The 22,270-nt window shown below is 35.6% G+C and overlaps 2 protein-coding genes across 4 annotated transcripts in view; both read right to left on the reverse strand.

The window, feature by feature from the left end:
- Positions 1-22,270, reverse strand: part of LOC136814452 (uncharacterized) — a 792,139-nt gene that overhangs the window by 405,139 nt on the left and 364,730 nt on the right. The window lies entirely within an intron of this gene.
- Positions 1,100-21,460, reverse strand: LOC136814410 (putative pre-mRNA-splicing factor ATP-dependent RNA helicase PRP1). 3 transcript variants are annotated; one of them, XR_010847632.1, is made up of 14 exons: positions 21,110-21,291; positions 13,270-13,489; positions 10,552-10,739; positions 10,029-10,161; positions 9,347-9,847; positions 8,590-8,702; positions 6,358-6,503; positions 5,747-5,946; positions 5,343-5,457; positions 4,324-4,561; positions 3,481-3,861; positions 2,817-3,204; positions 2,406-2,524; positions 1,100-1,560 (listed from the first exon to the last, which is right to left on the reverse strand). XR_010847632.1 is itself a non-coding variant. In XM_067070951.1 (13 exons), the coding sequence occupies exons 1-13, from the start codon at positions 21,208-21,210 to the stop codon at positions 1,446-1,448; spliced, it is 2,193 nt and encodes a 730-aa protein (XP_066927052.1). In that variant the 5' UTR covers positions 21,211-21,460; the 3' UTR covers positions 1,100-1,445. The 3 variants fall into 3 exon arrangements, 1 of the variants encoding a protein (XP_066927052.1); XR_010847633.1 differs by lacking the exon at positions 3,481-3,861 and having other exon boundaries at positions 2,817-2,972; positions 4,371-4,561; positions 21,110-21,297; XM_067070951.1 differs by lacking the exon at positions 3,481-3,861 and having other exon boundaries at positions 2,817-2,867; positions 4,371-4,561; positions 21,110-21,460.

The following is a 22,270-nucleotide window of genomic DNA, read 5'->3' on the forward strand; positions in this document are numbered from 1 at the left end:
AAAGAAAAGATTCTTTTAACTCGCTTATTATAGAACAGGCGAGTCTTCGGTTGGAACTCGACATCTTTCGCTAGCTTTCTTAAAGATTAAAAAAAAAAGAGCCATACCCAATCCATGGTAAGATCTTTCTTCCACGTACCTTAGGAAAGGAGAAATCAATATGATTCGTCGAAATCTAAATGAATTATGCTTAACAGGTAACAAGTAACAATTAGCTACATATGAATGGGCCTAAGAAAGTAGGAAAATTGTAACATTAGTAAGACAATGCAAACTGAAAAAACCTGTTTTTAGCATTTTTTGGCCCAAATCTTCCTAAAAATGTTTTTCTCGAAAGTCGGGCCCTGTCACATTTTGGGTATTGCCATTATCATAGCCTTTAGAAATGAAACATAAGCAAAATATACAAACTCGTAGGAGGAAAATCATCAAAAATTTGGAATAAACGACTTCTGTTTTTTCTCTTCAAAAGAAAAAGTGGTATTTTATATTCATAATTTTCTAGAAAGTTAGCCCAAATCCAACAATATTTGGGAATTGTATTATTTTTATGTTATATCAAGAATCAAGAGTTTACCCATAATACTTCCTTATATTCAGTTCAACCAACTTTTGTAATGGTGATTCGATGCATCTTTGTTGAGATGAGGTTTTGGCATAGGCCAAGTCATCGTATAAAGCTGAAGTTAACTTTAAATTTAGTGCTTTCCAAATTAACTGTCAGTAAAATCAGGTAAAATTACAAATAAGAATAACTTTTGAGAGAGTTTGAATTATATCGCAATTTTGTGCTCGTTGGAAACATAATTCTAATTGGGGTATCAAAACAAATCAAAAATGAAGATGAAAAGTGAAGAATAATAGTGAACATATTTCAGGAACTGATTAACAGTCCACCTAAGCAAAAGCTCAAAACTGAGACCATTTTCGCACGTAACGGTTCTGTTTCGTAGTGTGCGAGCGTTGTCTGACAAGCATCATTTTCTACCATGCCACTTAATCCTGCTTAAGCGCATCATCCAGTCTATATGGCCTTCAGTAGACCCCGCGGGCTAATAAAAGTGGAAAAGTCCTAAGAGAAAATTGACGATCTTAAAGATTAAAAAACTTGTGTTATGTATTCTGTTGTGTTGATAATATTATCCATCTAAATAATCAATATCCATTGTTACCAAGTCAATACAATTGTAACACAATTATCCTTGAAGATACCTGTTCGAAATTGGGCATCAAGGCTTAACCTTTAGCTGATACTTCAAACGGTAAGCCGGTTTTACGGGCAAGTTTTATAACAACTAAACCCTAGACATGTCCTTTAAAATTGTTTGGCACAGAGGCCTGTCTCTTTTCTACGTACAATACCTTGATCGTCACCTCCTTAAATACTGTTCATGTTGTAGATAATACTCATAAAAATTCACGATATTTATAACTTTCCCAGTTATTCACTGTTCTTGTTGTCGACGATAGGCTTTGTTAATCAAACGTTCCAATACTTTCTTCGCCTCGCAATTTGGGAAGTTGCGCATATCGTAATATTGTGGAGCAAGCTTAACCAACCTAAACCAAATAGAAATTGAGACTTGTTATATCGTGAGGGAAACAGGAGCATAGTGTCCTCCCCCCCCTGGATTCAGGGGGGATGGGTTTTGAGGTCAAAAGGACGTATAGGGGGGAAAGAATTTTTTTTGAAGCCAGGGTGGGGGAAAACGAGGGGGGGGGGGAATGGAAAATTTCATTCTACAGCATGGGGGGGGGGAAACTCACCAAAATCAATTCAAAATTGAAAAACATCTGGTTTTATGAGATGATATAGCATAATGCTTAGTTTTATTAATATTATGGTTTAAAAACAACCATCCTTTCCATTTATTCTTGAATTAGAACTACCTCAGGGAAAACAATAAGCGTTAAGTTCATCAAATTACAGCTTTTTAATTTATGCTTGACGGGGGGGGGGGGGCAGAAAATTTTTGAGTCAGGGTGGGGAAAAATGAGGGGGGATGGAAAATTTTCATTCTAGGCATGGGGGGAAGAGACCCTGAAGGACACTACGAGGAGTATTAAAAGGAGCCTTTGCACAACCAGAAGGCTAGAATAATATCGTTTATAATCCATGTATACAGTAATATTGCTGTTATATACTAATACAACATACAACAGTCGTAACGGGAGCATATCAGTTTGTGTGAACTTAATCTGACCCTTTCGTTATTTTTTGCCTTGGCAGGCTAGACTACCAGAGAAGGCCAGAATAATATTCAATTTATGAGATAGATGTTTTCTGTATAACAAAGAAGAGTTTAACTTTTATTTTTTTGAAAAGATATTTTGTTGGGTTATAATGATTTTCGTAATATCGTCAAACACTGGTACCAACTTCTGGCAAAAATATATGTTCTTACCATTCAGGTTTGACATCGCTACATGTTCTGATGTAGTTCTTGGTGGTCAAGACGAACTCATTGTATAAAACCCATTCAGGTTTATGGTCCAAACACGTGGATGGATGCAATTGTACCACCTGTTATTATTCGGTGAAATTATGGAGAGAAACAAGAAATTGTTAAAATGAGTGTTAAAAAGAAATAAGATTATATATGACCTTGAAGTTGGTGAAAAAGACAGATGACAGTATGAAACGCAGAAAAGAAGAATTTTCAGTAATTTCCGTGAACGATTTTTATTAGAAAGAAGTGGCAGCCTCACATTGTAAATATCTTTTAAAGTAAACTTGCTTCAGAGAGAATCGAAGTAATTTCAATAAAAACAAAAAGGACACCCAAAAAGAGAAATTTGTTTCTATAACTACTTACCTGGTTATCTTTGACGGTTAAGTAGTGTCCAGTCCTTTCCAAATGTGCAATCTGTACCAACCAACCAATCACACACAAGATGGAATAGGGAGTTTTTACGTTTAGTTAATGTTCATATAGAATCTCCTACCACCGGCTCCTTCTCCTCCTTAGAACCTATCGAAGGAAAGACCGATGGGACCCCTTCACACAAAGGTGGTGTGTGATACATTCTAGCTATTCCCTTTTTCATCAAATGTCAGGGAAGGACCGTTATCTATTCAAAAGATATAAAAAAGCGGATAGATTATTTTTCATAATTTCTTTTATTTTGAAGGTAGAGAGAACTCTTAATAAAACCCCAAAGTGGTACTGGCATCATATGAGATTTTTACAGGTCTATACTATACTAGTAAGCCGAGACGTTAGCGACCGTAGCATGAGGGTAGAGCATCCAGCTACGGTGCGCAAAATTGTGGGTTCGATCCCCAGCCGGGTCATACCAAAGATTCCCAAAATGGTACTTGGTGCCTCTCTGCTTGATGCCCAGCAACTAAAGAGACGGATCAAGGGTAAGTGGAGAAATCCAGGGAAAGGAGTGGCGCCCTCCCCTACCTTCGGGTAGACAGCTATACGAAAAGGGAGCCTTCGGGTCGCCCTTGACTGCGGTCGCAATCTTACTTACTTAAGACGAGACAAGTTTTTTGACCCCACCCGAAAATAAAAAGTCAAAAGTGAAATAAAATTCTTCATTGGGAATTTGACATTACAGAATGGATTAAGACAAAGAAAGACTGAAAAAAGATTGGTATGTATCTTTTGAATAGGTTGTCCTTCCCTCCCCCTATACCAAAACATGTATCACGACACCACGGCACTGAGACAAAGGATTCTCAATGACAAAAGTTCAATTAAGTTGGCCTGCCAAACGGCTGAATAAGGCGTAAAAAATATAGAAAACGTTTCTAGCTACTGCTATAATTAAGGAGAGGGATACAATCAGGGATACGATCAGCGATATAATCAGCATTCGGCTAAGGAGTTAAAACTGGTAGAAAGAAATGGGCTATTCCAGAAAGAAATTGTACCCCGTTAAGTTGAGATCTTCTTTTTTTAAATGTGACCCTCTGGATTTTTTCCCAATTTTTCAGGGCAATTTTTCCCATTTCTTTGGACCACCCTGGATTTTCAACCCGATTTTACTGACCACCCTGGATTTTTTATTTTCTAGACCACCCTGGGAGAGCCTCTATCTTACAATTCCTGCATTACTAAAAATAGACAAAAGAACGACAAATTTCATAAAAAACGACAAAAAAGAACGACAAATTTCACATTTAGCCGTCCACAACCCCGACCGAGAGTGACTGTACCACCCCACGGGAAATAACTACTTGTGGTCTAAAAGAACGACAAATTACGCATGCGTGTTATTAATGCAGGAATTGTCAGTCGAACCCACTGTGGACGTCACATCTCCTCAACATGGGGTACAGACTATTTCTGGAATAGCCCAATTTGATTGAACGTCTTGAGGTTCTACCAAGAAAATGAAAAAGGAAAAGAAAAGCGCACCTGCATGAAGAACCCAGTGACCAATGATTTTCGAATGTTGACGTAATATTCACGACTGTTGAACTCAGTACTGGTGCGTTTCAAATTGAACCTGTCCATAATACGAGCTAATTGTTGGCGAACATTGTCAGCTGATTTGAGCGATCGGTTGTTCAAGAAGTTATCGTAACACCATTGAGTTTCTTCGTGGTCTGAAATATATTATGATCGTTTGTTTCATGAGACGCAACATTTTGAATAATCTCGAAAGTGACAAAGAAAAAAAGCTTTGTTTATGAGTATAGCACTGAAATAAACATGCATAGCGCTCCAAAGTGGTAAAACACTTATCAAATCTTTAATGTATACCAAGCCTACAATCTTCTTATGAGTAAAATAAACTTACAGGAAATAAAATTTTACTTCCTGGAAGAATAATAAATTTGCGCGAATATTGAGGTGTAGATTACTCCGGGCCAGTGATGCATTTTACTCGAGAGGAGTGCTACTTGTTACATTTACATGTTAGAAGGATTATAGATATTGAAACACGAGTTTTAAAAATTGCCTACCTTTGAGTACCAGGATTATAATAATAGGTTATTTTCACCAACCGTTTGGAATTACAAATTTAACATTGGGCTTTTCCAGAAAAAAACCGTGCATCCCCTGTTGAGGAGGTCCAACCTTTTGTGACCTACCCTCTTGGAATTCCAGCCAATTTTAGGATCATACCCCTCTGGAATTCCGAATTTTTACAAATTTCTAATCATTACCCCCTTGGAATTCCGCTTATTTTTGACGGATTTTCGTCTACCCCTATGGAATTCCACTGCATTTCAAACCTTACCCCATTGGACCTCCTCAACAGGGGGTGCACGATTTTTTTCTGGAAAAGCCCATTTCTATACCATTGAACAATTAACCTGAATTAACTACAAACAATGCTCGATGCACTGAATATAGCTTCTAAAGTACGTTGTCATCACTTACTTTGTTTGAAAGCATGATAAACATTTAGAAGAGTCAAGTGATCACCATCGATGTGTGCGAACTTCATTTTAGCTTCGTCTGCAGCTTTCTTCGCTTCATTCGGTCGCTGGAATACCTGTTCAAAGTTAATGGATTTTTGGTATTGGAAAAATGAAATTATGAATTGAATTTCAAGACATTTAAAGTAGGATGATAATTAGAACAGACAATATAAATTTCAACTAAGACTAGTCAACTCCACCTTTGTTTCTCAAATTTACACAATCTACAAATCAATGGGGTCTTCCAATATATTGCGAAATGGAGAGCAATTTGCTGAGGCGGAGATAAAATATTTTTGACAATGTTTTAAACCCAAACGCTACTCAAAGAGATATTTTTAGGCAAAAGAAAATCATTATTACTTGTTGAACCGAGAGCATAGCGACAATGGACAAAGCTTCATTTGAGCAGTTGTGATCTGTACTTGCAATGACCATTTTGGCCAACTGTGGATCCAATGGAAATTCCGCCATCATGGAACCTAACTCGGTCAAATCACCATCGTCATTCAATGCGTCCAAGTAATTCAATAATTCTAAAGCTCTCATCAACGTCTCAGGTGCTATAAAGTAGTAGCAAAAAAACTTGTAAATTGAAAAAGATAGTGATAGAAGAAAGCAACGATATTGACTTCAGCAGTTCTGGGAAGTAGATAAAGTCTTTGCTTTCCAGACCGTGAATTGAACATGTTAATTTTTAATTACGACTATCCGCAGAAATGTGCGGCTTGGGTAAGCGAGCACAGACTGCTGTTGTCACCAGAGCACTTTGAAGTTTAGCTTGCTGCGTTGTCGAACATACCAGTACATACCCAGAACACAGTTTATTAAATTTTGGTCCAAAAATTTCAAATGTTTCTTTTCCCTTGGCAAAACCACAATAGTCAACCCAAAATTACATAACAATTAGGGGGTCTAGTAGGTACAAGAAGGTAGAAGCCTTTACACAAAATCAGCATATTCATACTACGTACCTGGGGGATCCATGAAATCAAAATGGACAAGATCATCAATACCCAATTTCTTTAACTGTAAAACAACAGTACCAAGATTGGAACGCAAGATCTCTGGATAGGTGTTGCTCTGCATTTCCGATTTGTAAGCTTTCTCTGTGTATAATCTGAAGAAACAAATGCAACAAATGCTTAATGGACCTACCTGATAATGAAAGTTACATAGCAATGCGAGGAGAAAAATGAAAAAAATCAGTCAGAAAATATAGGGTTTAGCGAAAATGCATAACGCAATAAATTCATCATTGATTGTTGATGGGGGGGAGAGGGAAGGGTTGTAGGGAGTGGAAAAAATAAATAGAAAGTTCTGGTCGCAAAAATCAGTTTTATTGACACTTAAATCATGCTTGATGGTGAGCATTGTTATCAATAATGTTTTTGTGTGAAAAACATAGAAATACCGGGTGACCCACGAAAAAGTTTGGACGTTTCTCGGCGTCTTGAGGCCGAACAAATGTCCCAAAGTGCTTGGAGTTTTATTATTTAGAAAGTAGATATCCTAACTTAAAATCCGAGCCATTACTTTTTAAATTTGACGCACAAGTTCCCTAGTTATGAGCTTTTGAACTCAAAATTCACTTTTCGGAAAGTATAAAAAACAGGTAAAAAAGGGGTATCAAATTAGGTATTTTTAGACGTTTTTGATATACAGTTTTTGAGAAAATTCCTTGAAAGTGCCAATTTTGATAAAAACTAGTCTTGGTTTAAACAAAAACTACTTTAAAAGGTGTTTTTAATAATTATTAATGTCATAAAACTCGTTAAAATAAGTCAATTTATAAGAGATTTTCTAATTGATTGCATTAATTTAATACCTCTTTTTTACGTGTTTTTTACACTTTCCAAAAAGTGAATTTTGAGTTTAAAAGGTCATAAGTAGAGAACTAGTCGGTCAAATTTAAGAAGTGATAGCTCAAATTTTAAGTTAGGATATCTACTTTTTAAATACCAAAATTCCGAGCACTTTGGGACATTTGTTCGGCCTCAAGACGCCGAGAAAGGTCCGAACTTTTTCGTGGGTCACCCGGTATAAGGAAAAATCCAATGAAAATCTGCAAAAACGGCGATTTCCGGCATTTTCAACCGGAAAAAAATGTTTCTCAAAAATTGAACTCGGCCATGTTTTGAGCATTGCGAATACGCATCTTTCTGCAAAAAATCAGAAAAAATAATGATGAAAATTCGAGAAAATGTCAAAAAACCGATTTTTACGACATATTTCCGGCATTTTCGGCCGGAAAAAAATGTTTTTCGAAAATCGGGCTCCGTCACATTTTAGGTATTGTCATTTTGCATCAGTGTGCTAAATTTCATAAAAAAAATATAAGGTACAGCTCGAGAAATTCAAGAAATACTATACTGTCTTCAAGGCGAAAATAGGTTGTTCCGGCGATTTTTAAATAGTTCCGGCTTCAAAAATAAATTTTGTTGAAAATTGAAACATGTTTGATGGTGGGCATTGCTATTAATAATGTTTTTGAATAAAAAAACAACCAATTGTAAAGAAAAAACCCATTGAAAACCCAGAAAAACAGCGACTTCCGGCATATTACAGGCATTTTTCGCCGGAAAAGAAAATTTCTCAAAAATCGGACTGGGCCATGTTTTGGGCATTGTTAATACGCATATTTGAGCAAAAAAATCAGAAAAAAATAATGATAAAATCTCGAGAAAATGCCAAAAAAAATTTTCTTTACAAAAATCGGGCTCCGTCACATTTTGGCCATTGCCATTTTGCATATTTGTGCCAAAGATCAGAAAAAACTAAAGAGCCAATCTCGAGAAAAGCTGGTAACAGACGAACGGACGGACGAACAGAGACACAGGTTAATTTATAGGACCTTCACCGGGGTACCCGGAGGTAGGTCCAAAAAATTTCTAAATTCTATGAAATGATATAGTAGCAAGAACATAATATCCACAAAACGACGAAGGTGCAATCTATTAACAAATCAATGGCTGCAACAATTGATTGTAAAATATTTTTATACAGTGGAGTTACTCTAACTCGAACCCCTATAACTCGAATGTTTTCTAAACTTGAACAAATTAACAGTGCCTTATAAATCTTAATCCATAAATCCACAAATTTGTGTTCCCCGTGCGTGTTTGAGTTATTGGGACTCCATTGTAAAAGAATCGCAACATGGATATAGATATTCTCCAACACATGGTCAAAAAAAAGTCACCCACCTGAAACATTTACCAGGTCTGGTACGACCAGCACGACCTGCTCTTTGTTGAGCACTAGCTTTTGAAATAGCTGATACCAATAATGATTCAACACGAATCCTGGGGTTGTATACCTAAAAGCAGCAAATTATGAATAACTCTTTTTCCATGAGACTTAAGGTTGATTTAATTATTCCGAGGTTTCCAGGTAGAACAATGTATCATTTTGGTTTTATTTCGGGGATAACTGCCAACTATGAAAGGTTTTTATCCTTTCAAAATATAAAACAAGTTGTGTTGTGGCAATAAACAATGATTAAAAATCATTATCCTCTGATTCTACCGAAGTTCCTAAATGTGAAACTTAAAATCTAACGGTATATCTGAAAATGGCGTCAGATTGCTCTCTCAGATAGTAACATAGTGTCCTAGTAGGTTGGTCCCCCCCCCCTAGAAAATGGAAAAAAATCCCTCTCCCCCCCCCCTTTTAAATCCCCCCCTAGAAATTTGTTTTCAATTTTTGCTCTTGATGCTTCTATTCACGTTATCTCTGTTATATATACAATGAAAAATTGATGTTTTAGATGTTAGTTTAGACAAAGTTAGCTACAGAGAGTAGAAAAAATATTTTTCCACAGTAGAAAAAAATAATGTCCCCAGATTTTTTCTCCCCCCTAGACTTTTTGGGGCCATTTTTTCTCCCCCCCCCCTAGATTTTTGAAAACCCCCCCTTTTCCTATTTTCTGAAAAAAAAATTCCCCCGAGTAAGTGCACAAACCTTTTGTTTCGAGAATCCAGGATCAATGACAAAAACGACACCGTCAATAGTCAGAGATGTTTCAGCGATATTTGTTGATACAACAATTTTACGACCAAGAGCGCCATTGGCTTTCTTGGGTGGCGCAGCCTCAAAAATACGCTGTTGCAATTGCGGTGGAAGGGTAGAGTAGAGTGGAATGATCTTCATGTCGCCGACTTCTGGTCCTAGATTGTCGACCTCACGTTTAATTCTTTTACATGCTTCGTCTATTTCTTCTTGCCCAGTCAAGAACATGAGGAGATCGCCCTCGACTTCTTCACATAAGTGAATTTGAACGACAGTACGAATAGCAGCTTCCAAGTAGTCACGTTCTGGTTCTGGAGTGTAGAAGATCTCTACAGGATGGGTACGGCCAGGGATAGTCAAAAGAGGTGCATCACCAAAATAATTTTGAAATTTACCAGCATCAAGAGTGGCAGACATAATAATAACCTTTAAATCAGGACGTTGCTTAACAACCTACAAAAGATTAGTATTGCAATATAAATTTTGTGAATTGAATATTATTTGAGTTAATCAGCCTTTAAAATAACAAGCTCTTTGTTTATTGTTTGAACTATAACGAGATAGCAGAAGAACAAGATGACAGAATGAATAGAATGGATTCAAGATTGATTCACAAAAACTTGACAACTTATACCTCTTTAATAAGACCCATCAAGATATCAGTAGCAAGGGTACGTTCGTGAGCTTCATCGAGTAAGATGACACCATATCTATCTAGCAAAGGATCTGTCATTGCTTCTCTTAGCAACATACCGTCTGTCATGTATCTGAAAAATTAAAATCGCAGAATTAGTAGGAAAGAAAGCTTAATAAAAGAAAATGAAGCTTGGTTGCACGAGTGAGTTGAAACAATCTAACAAGAAATAAAGCACTGGTTTTGGAAACCAGTATTTTATTACTTGTTAGATTGTTTCAACTCACTCGACTGTCAACCATAGTAAAGATCAACTTTCTCTGAGCATCAGCCCCCCCCCCTAGAAAGTGAAGAAAGTTACACCCTAAAATTTTCTATAAAAAGGAAGGGGCTGGAAGTACAGAATGAAGATCAACTTTCTACCAATCAAGAGAAAAATTATAATTGAATACTGAATACTTAAAAGTTAAGTTTGAAAGTGCTACCTAATTGAAAAGTTAAACTGTAAAAACAAAAGTATTACTTCATTGCAGTTCTTGAGCTGGAGCAGTCTTCGAAACGAATAGAATATCCAACTTCCTGACCAATCACACAGTCCATTTCATCAGCAACACGTTGAGCAACACTCATTGCAGCTACTCGACGTGGTTGCGTACAACAGACGTGCTTACGTTTTCCCAACATTACTAAATCTAAGCACCATTGTGGAATCTGAAGTAAAAACAACAGGTTTTAATCAAAAGATTGCAAAGATTGTTCCACTCTCGTTCAGAAATAATAAGTCGTACATTAAGACACCAGAACCTTTTAGCACTTGGCATGGCTGTCGAATCAAAAATCCTGGGTTGTAGTTGGTAAATTAGGTACTACTTTTTTGCGTATTTGGAAAGTTTTAACAATTTTCTTTTTTTCTTTTAAATTTAATCAGGATAAAAATAAGGGTAAAAATAAAGTTTTTACTTTATTTTGCCGAAAATTTTTTGTACAAATTTTCAGTATTCAGGAAAATAATTTCAAGTCAGAAATATAACAACTATTAAATTGATCAATACTACTATTGCAGTGTTATTAGTGCCCCTTTAGTGTGAGTGAACAAAACATCTGAGATCAGGAGGGGGGGGGGTACCAAGTCAGTGTACTGGACCATAGGGTACTAACTTGATTTTTGAAAAAAAAATAGACCACCACCCTCTTTAGTACACTGTACTAACTTTCTTCCACGGTCGGGGCTTTGACACCACCCTTTTAGTACACTGTACTGACGTTTCTCCACGACCGAATTTTTGATACCACCCTTTTAGTACACTGTACTAACTTCCTTCCACGGCCGGAGCTTTGACACCACCCTTTTAGCACACTGTACTGACTCATCTCCGTGACCAGATTTTTGATACCACCCTTTTAGTACACTGTACTAACATCCTTCCACGGCCGGAGCTTTGACACCACCCTTTTAGCACACTGTACTGACTTTTCTCCATGACCGGATTTTTGATACCACCCTTTTAGTACACTATACTAGCTGTTTTTTAGATCAGATAAGTTTAGAAACCATCCCTTATAGTGCACTGTTTTAATTTCTCCTTGGCCAGATAAGTTTAATTACCACCATATACAAAGGTTTTGAAGCATTTTTGCTAAGAAAAGCACCAAATTATATAAAAGGAAAGATTTGAATATTTAAAATATCTGAATCCTTGTAGTACAAACACTGAAACAATGAAGCAGACAAAGTCATTCGAATACAGTGAAATTAGCAAGTCAAAATACTCAAAACCAACTTTGAGTTATTTCCCTTTTATGACTTGATTTCTGGTTGTCTGGCAAGCTGTAGCAGTTTTTCTTTTTTGAAATAGAAAAGTAAGTGACTTGAAAGGTTCGATTTGAACGTTTACACATTCAAATTCTTTTGTTGCCATAATGTAGATAAAGTTTTAAAGAAAATGTAAAAAAGATTGGACTTAAGGCCGGTCTCCACTTGTGCATGCTGCGACTCTGAAACAAATCCAATCAAGTAAACAGGAAACATTGGGAGAAAATCAGTGTAAAGTCTGTCTCGAAATAATTTGCAGCTGGAGAAAAAAATGGCTGTGACTTTTGATAGAATTCGAATCAAGTTGCGGTTTTGTGCTCGTTAAAAAGATATTTGTGAGTGGAATATTATCAAGTAAAAAAATTGAGAAAAAAAAGGAAAATGAAAATGAAAAATGAAGAAGAAAAAAATTAACTTCTTGTAGAAATGTGGCATAATTATCATTTTCACAGGAGTGATTTTTCAATCTTAGATCATTATCACTGTTAAAAAATTTTTCAAAAATATTCATTCAATCAAAAGATATCAAACAAAATTTATTGATGGTTGACTCTATAAAGTACTAAAAAACGACAAAAAAAAACGAAAAAACCTGCCTTTTGTCGATCAACCAGCAATAAACTTTGTTTGATATCTTTTGATTAAATGAATATTTTTGAAAAATTTTTTCACAGTGATGATGAATAAAGATTGAAGAGTCACTCCTGTGAAAATGATAATTATACCACATTTCTACAAGAAGTTAATTTTTTTCTTCTTCTTTTTTTCATTTTCATTTTCCTTTTTTTTCTCAATTTTTTTACTTGATAATATTCCACTCACGAATATCTTTTTAACGAGCACAAAACCGTAACGTGATTCGAATTCTATCAAAAGTTACAGCTATTTATTTCTCCAGCTGCAAATTATTTCGAGACAGACTTTAGCTTCAGCCTTGATTTGAAGGTCTCCAGCTTGGACCTGGCAAATTAGGGCAAATATACATGGGCATTCTCTGGGTCTGTGTATTTTTACCACTGAAATTAGTACAATGTACTAACTTCTCAGTGTGTATCAATTCAGAACACCACCCTTTTTAGTACAGTGTACTAACTTTTTCATTGTATTTTTCTCAGAGACAGAGGACCACCCTTTTAGTACAGTGTACTAACTCAATTTAACCTAAAAAATACACCACCCCACCAGCTATGGGCCAGTACACTGACTCGATATCCCCCCTGCTGAGATGAAAAACTGGTTTTTTCACAGCATAGAATTTCAGATTCTTCAAATTTTGACAAATTGTGTGGATATTTGAGACAGGGAGCCTCTTTTTCAACTTCCCTGACACTGCATCCTGAACTTCAGGTCACTAATCAAACTGCTTGGACAGAAAACGACAGCAACAACAAAATTCAAAAAACTATTATTACATCATTTAAGTCTTACCTGTGTAGTTTTGCCTGAACCAGTTTCTCCCACCAAAACAACACATTGATTTTCACTGCATGTCTTGATGAACTCATCTCGATACTCCCATACTGGTAAGTTCAGGCGCTTTTTCAGGATGGTTCTAAAACGTTCACTCCATGGCTTTTGATTCATAGGATTTAGTGGTGGAAGATTTTCTTTGTATCCGGACACTATCTTTGCAGGTATGGAAGAGAAACTGAAAGAAAATAAATAATATTGTTTTTATAAAGATACTGATTGGATATCTATTGTCCACTAAAACTATTGAAAAATATTTCTTTTACTAATTGTATTTTTCTAATAATGTGATAAAATATGGCTAAGAAATTTCACGATTTCCCTTTTATTATACAATGACTCGATACCATAATTATTAAGAGCCAGTTTTTTTAAGAATGGGGCAGTTTGGGGCAGTCTGGGGCAGTTCCAATAGTTTGAAACTTAGATTTTTTTGGATTTTGGGATATGTTTTTAAGTGCAATGAACTTAGTAAAATCCCAAATCCTTAACATCACTCGAAAAATGACTAAAATTTGGGATATTTTGGCCCTTTGGCCCATTGGCAAACTTCAAAGGGGTCTAGGTCACTGAATTTTTATAATATAAGGGCTATGATGAATCTTTTGTATAAAAACAATGAAACTAGGTGAAAAAAGTTGTCAAATGTGCTTTTATGGGCCAAAAAGGCTTTTTTTCAATTTTTTTTACTAGAGCTGAGGTCATTCTATTGCCGCCAGTAATTGGCAGTTAGAAAGTAAATTTTATCTGAAAATCATGATTCCTCATCACATTCCAGAAAGGTTTCCAGGAAAATTTAAAGAGGCTGAAATTTCACTCAAAGACAGCTTCTAACTCCCCTGACCACCTTAATTTTGAAAAATTGACTTAAAAGTACATTTTTGGCTGAAATTTTTGCCCAAAATGAGTACCCATTGAAACTTGATTCTTGATTTTGTGAAAGCATCCTATAATAAAGTCTGTCTCGAAATAGTTTGCAGCTGAGACAAATAATGGCTGTAACTTTTGACTCTATTTAATTTGATAGAAATAAACATTTTTGGGTGGTCCTTGAATTTTTGCTGACATCAGCAATTACGTCATTTTTCTGCAATTTTTAAAAAGCCTTTCCTTAATAACTTTTTTTGGCTTCATTTTCAGATATAGGTTGTAATGTTTTTCTAAACGAGCATGAAAAATGCTTTCCAACGGTATGTAACATGACATACTTTGGAGTAAAAGAAATTTAATTTAGCCTGGAAACCTGTTCTGGTCTGTAAAATACACAAACAGGTGCCAATTTTTTGGGTCTGAGATTTAAATCCATTTTTGACCCCTAAACTTCAATTGTGCAAAGTCTAATGCTTGTACGCCTTTGTGCACAATTTTTACACAATTAGACTGTACTATCAAAGTCTGTCTTAACTCTAAAATCCTAAAAATCTTGACAATGCTGCTCAAAACAACAATTTTTGCTCAAGATTGAACAGAAAATGAGCCCTCTAAGACAATGAAATCTTGGTTTTTGAAAAGTTTCATGGGGATAGTACAAACTTTCATCAAGATCTTTACCTCCTGATCTACCATTTTTAAGGATCAAGTCTGTCAAAATGTACTTCTAAACTCTCAAATCTGCAAAGGTGAACTTTACCAACCCCAAAAAACAATTTTATTTTAACAATTTTCTATAAATCTGTTTGCTCTTAAATGCAGTTAAATGAATGAAGATGTAAAGATGTAAATGTAAAGGGAAAGATAAAAGACGTAAGACTAGCCTAGTTTCTAAATCCTGATATAAGAGTTTAAGCTTAGACTGACTGATGAATAAAGTAACCCTGACAGTTCTTTTTAGGAACATCCACTATTGCAAGACTGTATAGACTGAACTCTTCATACAAAAATTATGGGAAACACATATTTGGACTTCTCCTCTGACCGCACTAAAAATGGTAGACTCTAGCAGTGTTGCAGTGGGAGTGACAGATCATTTCGATGAAAGTTGTTGGAATGTTTACAAAGCTCTTGACAGAAAATCCTTTGTTTTATTGTCAATGATGACATGGTGCTATTATTAATTTTGTTAGATCTGACATATCAGAGTCTTAACGGCTTGAGACCGTTAAAAAAAGGATTTTCATTTATTGATGGCCCCTTGATTCCCATTGAAGAATCATATTCTGGTTTTCATGTTATTAGATGCTGTTTTAGAGCTTTAGAGCTAGCCTCATGTGCGTTTGTGTAGGGTAAAATTGCAAAATGTGAAAATCGATTTTGGCAAAATTTAAAAAAATGACCTTACAAGATTTGACTATATCTTTTTATTCCATGAAGCAATTACTTTATAAAAAATATATTGACAATGGATGGGTAAGCTTTCTAGAAATCCAAACCTAAATTACATAGCTTTTACCAAAAAATAGCACTTTAGGATCAGAAACAGTCAAAAACCAGCTTTTTCCAATTTTCATCGAGTTACAGGAATTAATTCCTTGTTTGTTTTGATCTGAAATTTTCAGTAGAAGTGGCCAACATGGTTCCCTTGCTCATATCAAGGGGGGTAGGACGTGGGTAAGAGAATTAAAGTTTCTAAGTAAAATCTTAATTATCACCCAAAAAAGTGCCTTTTTTGTCTGTATCTTTTAAATAGATAGTCCCAGCCTTATCCCTCCTTCAGTAAAGCTTCCTATACCTTTTGTCCTTCAGAAAAACCAAAAATATTGGACTTAATTGTTTGCTTTCAGTTCCTGTAGCCAGTAGTGTGACCCCCTGTATTTCTATTGTATTTCGCACAAGTTTTTCAATAGAGATGTCACATGACTCAAATCCTGCAGTCTTATTGGACTAGAGAAAGCGAAAGTGAAATCGCGCGATCTGATTGGATGTAAAAATTTCCATGTGAACTGACACAAAAATAATTCTCATTCTAAAACAAGATGGCGGCGAGAAAAGCAAGTCTTTTGCTTTGGCAGTGAGGATCTTATCGCGATTCTCAGATTTACGGAAAACACCAGCTTTTTGCTGATTTTTGCCTCAATTGCCCAAAACCCGTAACCTTTTTAGCTTGAGGGAAGAAAAAAATTAGAGTTTTTGGGTTTGCCAAAAAAAACCCTAGTCAGAATTTTTTCATCTTCGCAGGATCCATTCCCAACCTCGAAAATCATCTTTTTGTCTAGGGTTTTTTTGGCAAGTTCTTCCTTCTGAAGAATATTGATCACTTTCGTTTTTCCCTGAAGGCCGCGAGAGAAAAAATATTAGGGCTTGCGCTCTCTAGGCGGGCGGCCTAGACTCGCTTTCGTTTTGTATAATTTTATAATAACGTATAAGGTAGCGTAATTTATGCAAAAATAATAATAATCTTTATGTTTTTATTTTCAGGTATGCCGCCAAACGTTGACGTCATCGTGTATGGATTTAGCATGAACAATAGGACCAACAGACTTGACAAAAGAAACAAACAATAAGATGACCCGAGAATCTTACAATGAGGGAGTTTTGTCTTTGCCTGATATCACGCCCACAGAAGACGATGTTTAAAAAGCGGGGGTAAAAATAGTAAGTAATATCTTTGTAAGTGTTTATTTTGCGAAATATATAAACATTTTGTAATATGGTCTACAAATTAGCATTTCTAGAATTTTGATAACGGAAACTTAAATATATTAATGAAGAAAAAAATAAACCGTTTCAATTTTCTTTTATATGTTTAACCCCCGGAAAAACAGTATTTTCTTATTACGTAACTTTACATTTCCCAACTCGCTAACTCCCAGAGGAATTCCGATTGTAAACCCGATTGGTTAATTTTGGAACATCTTCATAATGGCAGATAATTTAGAAGTGTCTACTGTGGAAAGGCCGTGTGAATTTTCAGATGTTAGTTGTAATTTTGTTGGTTGATGGCTTGTTGAAACTGGCAAGAAAAAAGTAAACAGGTATAGCTTTTTCTAACCAAGGATCTGAAGGATTCGAGCCACACTGTTTGGACGAAAGGTTGTAAATTCTGGTTGATTTTAAGGTTTTATCTTATCTTATCTCATTTACTTGAATTAGTAGAGGCTTCTTCAATGTTTGGGGAAGATAAGTCTATAAAAGTTTTTCGGTGGAAAAAAGTGTTTAAAAAAGCATTTTTTTTGCTAAAGGTTTATTTTTCTTCGGAAATTTTTGTCTTCAATCTTAAATAGATGAACGAGTATTTCTCTGATGGTTATGAATTTTTCACAGAACATAGTAAAACTACTCAGGAACTTGGACCATTTTACAGAATTTCAAAAAATCTGTTAGTTCTGGAGATAATATTGAAAAGTTTTGACATTGGTAGTTCGCGTTCGTGTTTCGCTTTCCAAAACCAAACGCACGTGGCCTGACTCACGTGCGTTTGCGTAGGGTAAAATGGCGAAATGCGAAAATTTATTTCGGAGAAATTTTTTTGAAAAATGACCCTACAAGATTTGACTATATATCTTTTTATTCCATGAAGAGATTACTTTCAAATAAAAAATATATTGACAATGAATGGGTAAGCTTTCTAGAAATCCAAACATAAATTGCATAGCATTTACCAATAAATAGCACTTTAGGATCAGAAACAGTCAAAAACTGCAGCTTTTTCCAATTTTCATCGAGTTACAGGAATCAACTCCTTGTTTGTTTTGATCTGAAATTTTCAGCAGGGGTGGCCAACATGGTTCCCTTGCTCATATCAGGGGGGGCCGAGACGGGGGTAAAAGAATTAAAGTTTCTAAGTAAAATCTCAATTATCACCCAAAAAAGTGCCTTTTTTTGTCCATATCTTTTAAATAGATAGTCCCAGCCTTATCCCTCCTTCAGTAAAGCTTCCCATACCTTTTGTCCTTCAGAAAAACCAAACATATTGGCCTTAATTTTTTTGAGGCTGGAACTTCGATTTTTGAGGATTACGATTTTACCAGCTTTTTAGCAATTTTTGCCTCGCTAACCCAAATGTCACAACCTCTTTACCTTAAGAAAAGATCGAAATTAGAGTTTTTTAACGTTCCGAAAAATTTTTTTTCATCTTCACAGGATTGATTGTCAACAACAAAATACATCTTTTGGTCATTGGGTTTGTTTCTGACGTTTTTCCTTCAAAGAATATTGATCACTTTCCTTTTCCCCTTGAGCGCTCGAGAAAAAAATGATTAGCTCGTATTCTCACGCGGGCGAATAAAGACGAGGCGGTAATTTTCCACTGAGGGTGCTACTTAGTTTCCGCCCTATTTTGCACCCACGATAGAATGGTCCAAATACGGGGGTATTCCAAATGATAAACTATGTCGTTCTGTAAGTGTTTATTTTCTGAGAGATACAAATAGTGTGTTGAATATTGTTAACTTATTTATTTAAATATTTTTGAGCGCAAATTTAAATATATGGTTAAATAAAAAACAAATGATAGCAGTTCTGTTTTCCCCTCAAACCCCCAGGAAAAGTTTTTTTGCCGACTTAGCTATTTTACAAATCTCGGAAAAGAATTCCCATAGGAATTCTGACACATAACCCGATTGGTTAATTTCGGAACGGCTTTCAAGAAAGTCATAATGGCAGATAATTTTAAAAGTTTCTGAGGAAATGTGTGTAATTTATCAATGTTGATGGCTTGTTGATTCTTTAAAATGGTTTAAAGAAAAAAGATAACAGGTATAGCTTTTTCTAATCCTGGAATATTGAGGTTCCAGCTACACTGCCTGTAGCCAGTAGTGTGACCCCCTGTATTTCTATTTTATTCTGCGCGGGTTTTTCAATAGAGATGTCAAATGACTCAAATCCCGCAGTCTTATTGGACTAGAGAAAGCAAAAGTGAAATCGCGCGATCTGACTGGATGAACTAAAGACCGTGGGAACTGGAACTGAAAATAATTCTCATTCTAAAACAAGATGGCGGCGAGAAAAGCAAGTCTTTTGCTTTGGACGAAAGGTTGTAAATTCTGGTTGATTTTAAGGTTTTATCTTATCTTATCTCATTTACTTTAATTAGTAGAGGCTTCTCAATGTTTGGGGAAGGTAAGTCTATAAAAGTTATTTGTTTTTTGGTGGAAAAAAGTGTTTAAAAAAGCATTTTTTGTGCTCAAGGTTTATTTTTCTTCGCAAATTTTTGTCTTCAATCTTAAATAGATGAACAAGTATTTCTCTGATGGTTATGATTTTTTCACAGAACATAGTAAAACTACTCAAGGAACTTGGACCTTTTTACAGAATTTCAAAAAAATCTGTTAGTTCTGGAGATATATTGAAAAGTTTAGACATGGGTAGTTCGCGTTCGTGTTTCGCGTCCCCAAACTAAACGCACGTGGACTGTAACTTACCGTGAAGTCGGGTAACTTGCATCAGTCGAGGGAAACTTGCATAGCCATCAACAGTGCGTCACAAACCGCGATATTTCGATCGCACGGAAGCGCTTCGAAACACCAGCTTTTTTGGAGTTTCGTCTCGTTTACCCAAACGCTTCAATCTCGCGTAAGGTTAGGGGTCAAGACTAGAACCCCCAATACGAGACATTTGCCTGACCGAAAAAAAATCATCATCATCAATTTTGTTAATTGTCAGAATCGTTTACTCACTGGAAATACGCAACTTTCTGAAGTTTCGTTTTTTTTCGGTTGTGTTTCATTTTAAAAATAACGAAGATGAAAAGTTACCATCAATCCCGCGAGTAAAAGAAAGTATTCCGACTAGTCTACGAAAAAAGCGCTCGCGCGGCGAATAGAATATCTTGCAAATTAATATATGCATAAAACTGACGAAATCCTTTCTTTTTTATTCTTAGGTGACGTCATCATCGATCCTGACTTGACAATGGAGAACCAAATTTGGCAATGCATAATTATTACGAGCGGCCAAGTAAGTTTGTGTGACGCAAAAATTGCGCGATAAACGAAGCCCTAGAAAAACACCCACTGACAATCGGCAGAATTTATTGAATATTTCACTAATTAAGTATCAAACTTTTTGTTTTTTGTAATTATTATAAATTCATAATTTTTAAATACTATTTTTTGAAAGTCAAAGTATAATTAAAGTGAATTTAAGCTGATTGGGTGGATATTCGGCGGACGGGCTTTTTGCACGTTCCGAGATCGGAAATTTAACGAGAGTAAAAGACGGGGGCGTCTTAGTGTGTAATATTAATTCATTATTTTTTTTAATTATTTTTCGCGAATGATTTTGATTTTTGATTTTTGAATTAAGGAAATATAATATATTATATTTGATTGTCAATGCCAAAAGATATTTCTTTACTTTACGAATAATCTGCTGTGCTGCTTCGCCACGTACCCCCGGATTGTTTTAGTAGGCACTTCGGTCACGTAAATAAAAACACGTGTATATGTTGAAGCCGACTGTGGACTGCCCGAAATTGCAATTACATAAATTATTGTGGAAGTGAACGCTTTAGACGAATGTTTGCGAAATCAAAAAGACAACTTTTGTGAGAATGTTGAGTTTTGTTTATATGGCTGTTTGTGACGACGCACTGATCAAATGACTGACCAATCAAAGCAGCAACATTTCAAAACAAATGAACTACGCAGCTCTGCTCGCAGCTCTACTCTACCATTTTTGTTTTGATTTAACTTTGTAATTCAATAACAAGACAGGTCATTCATTTGAGGGCTATGCATTTTAGCCTCCACTGATGCAAGTTACCCAATCTCACCGTAAGTGCTTGCATGCAATATTGGGTATGAAGTCCAAATATGTGTTTCACGTAAATTTTGTATGAAGAGGTTCCCCTTGTTTGTACGGCAATTTTTTTAACAAACTTATACCCCTCTCCCTGAAAAATTAAAAGAAAAGATAATACCTGCTACTTGTTTTTGGGGTGGTTTGAAGGATTTGCTCTTTCATCTTTTTGTAGCTGGATGATGCTCCATCAACATCTAATCTTCGTTTTCTGTCAGCCATTCTTCTTGGAAAGATCCTGATTCAGAACTTCTTCTCTGCCTGTCTGCTGTGCTGTCTGCTTTCTTTTTCGGCTCCAAAATTTTCTTTGATTTTGACTTTCTTGGCGCATGCTCTTAAAGCCCCGCGTACACTAAACTTTAAGATGTAGATAGGCTCTAAGGTTTGATGAGCTACGATGTATCAAGATTCGCAGATGTTAAAACTTTCTCATCCGTTAAGATGTTGAGAGGGTTCGAAAGTTCACAGAACTAAAACCGAAAAAAGGACAGCTTTTTTTTCATTCCTATGCTTGACGGATTACATTTCACTCAAATGCGAGCATTTAGAAAACGAACATGCCGACATCACGTGCTGCGTGGTCCACGTTCGAATATTCGACTTTTTTCCTAGAATTTCTAACAGTAAATTTGACAGTGTGTTTGAAAAAAGGGATTCATACAGGTATATTAAATTCTATTCTAGTTACCAAAAGCAACGTGGTGGCATCAGAAAGCCTTCTTACGAAAGCATCCACCGAAGGGGGACTTCAAAATATCTGTTCTGAAGGCACGTTCCAGCTGGATATGGCGGCTGTTCTTATCTTAGCGAACTAAAGAAAAAAGTCTGCTGGAAAAAAGTGGTCTGTTCTACTGAAGATTTGGACCAGCTCTATCTATCTATCTATATATTTCAGTAGTTAACAACATAAATGTTTGTTCTCCCTACATATAAAAGCATTAACAAAAATAAGATAAATGAAATTGGTTTAATAATGAAAAATGTTTGTATGTTTATTCAATAATAAATATGTAAAAAGTTGTTAATTCTAAAAAAAAATCTAAGTATGTTTGGTTGAGGACAAAGCCTAGGTTATCGAGATTAAGAGTAACGGGCATAAGGCTAAACAAAATGTTCTGAGAATGCCAAGATACGTGGAGGCAAAGTAGTAATGAGAAGTTTGAGCCTCAGGCTTAAGTCATGAGTAGTAATTAATAATATTGACGTTCTAGGCAAACTAAAATGGTGTAAAGTTAAATCAAAAGTTAAATTAAAAGTTAAAAATTTAATTAAATTAAATTTT

The sequence above is a fragment of the Clytia hemisphaerica genome, unplaced genomic scaffold (assembly GCF_902728285.1).
Source record: "Clytia hemisphaerica strain Z4C2 unplaced genomic scaffold, Clytia hemisphaerica genome assembly, whole genome shotgun sequence".
In the NCBI taxonomy this organism is placed as follows: domain Eukaryota; kingdom Metazoa; phylum Cnidaria; class Hydrozoa; order Leptothecata; family Clytiidae; genus Clytia; species Clytia hemisphaerica.

What these genes read in the sequence shown, in the direction of transcription:
- LOC136814410 (XM_067070951.1), bottom strand. Translation starts at nt 21,210, where the DNA reads ATGGCTGACAGAAAACGAAGATTAGATGTTGATGGAGCATCATCCAGC. An exon ending in GTTCAGGCAAAACTACACAG is followed by an intron (nt 10,740 to 13,269) that starts GTAAGACTTAAA and finishes TTTTTACTTCAG; the next exon opens with ATTCCACAATGGTGCTTAGA. An exon ending in CTATGCTCTCGGTTCAACAA is followed by an intron (nt 5,458 to 5,746) that starts GTAATAATGATT and finishes AACTTTGAACAG; the next exon opens with GTATTCCAGCGACCGAATGA.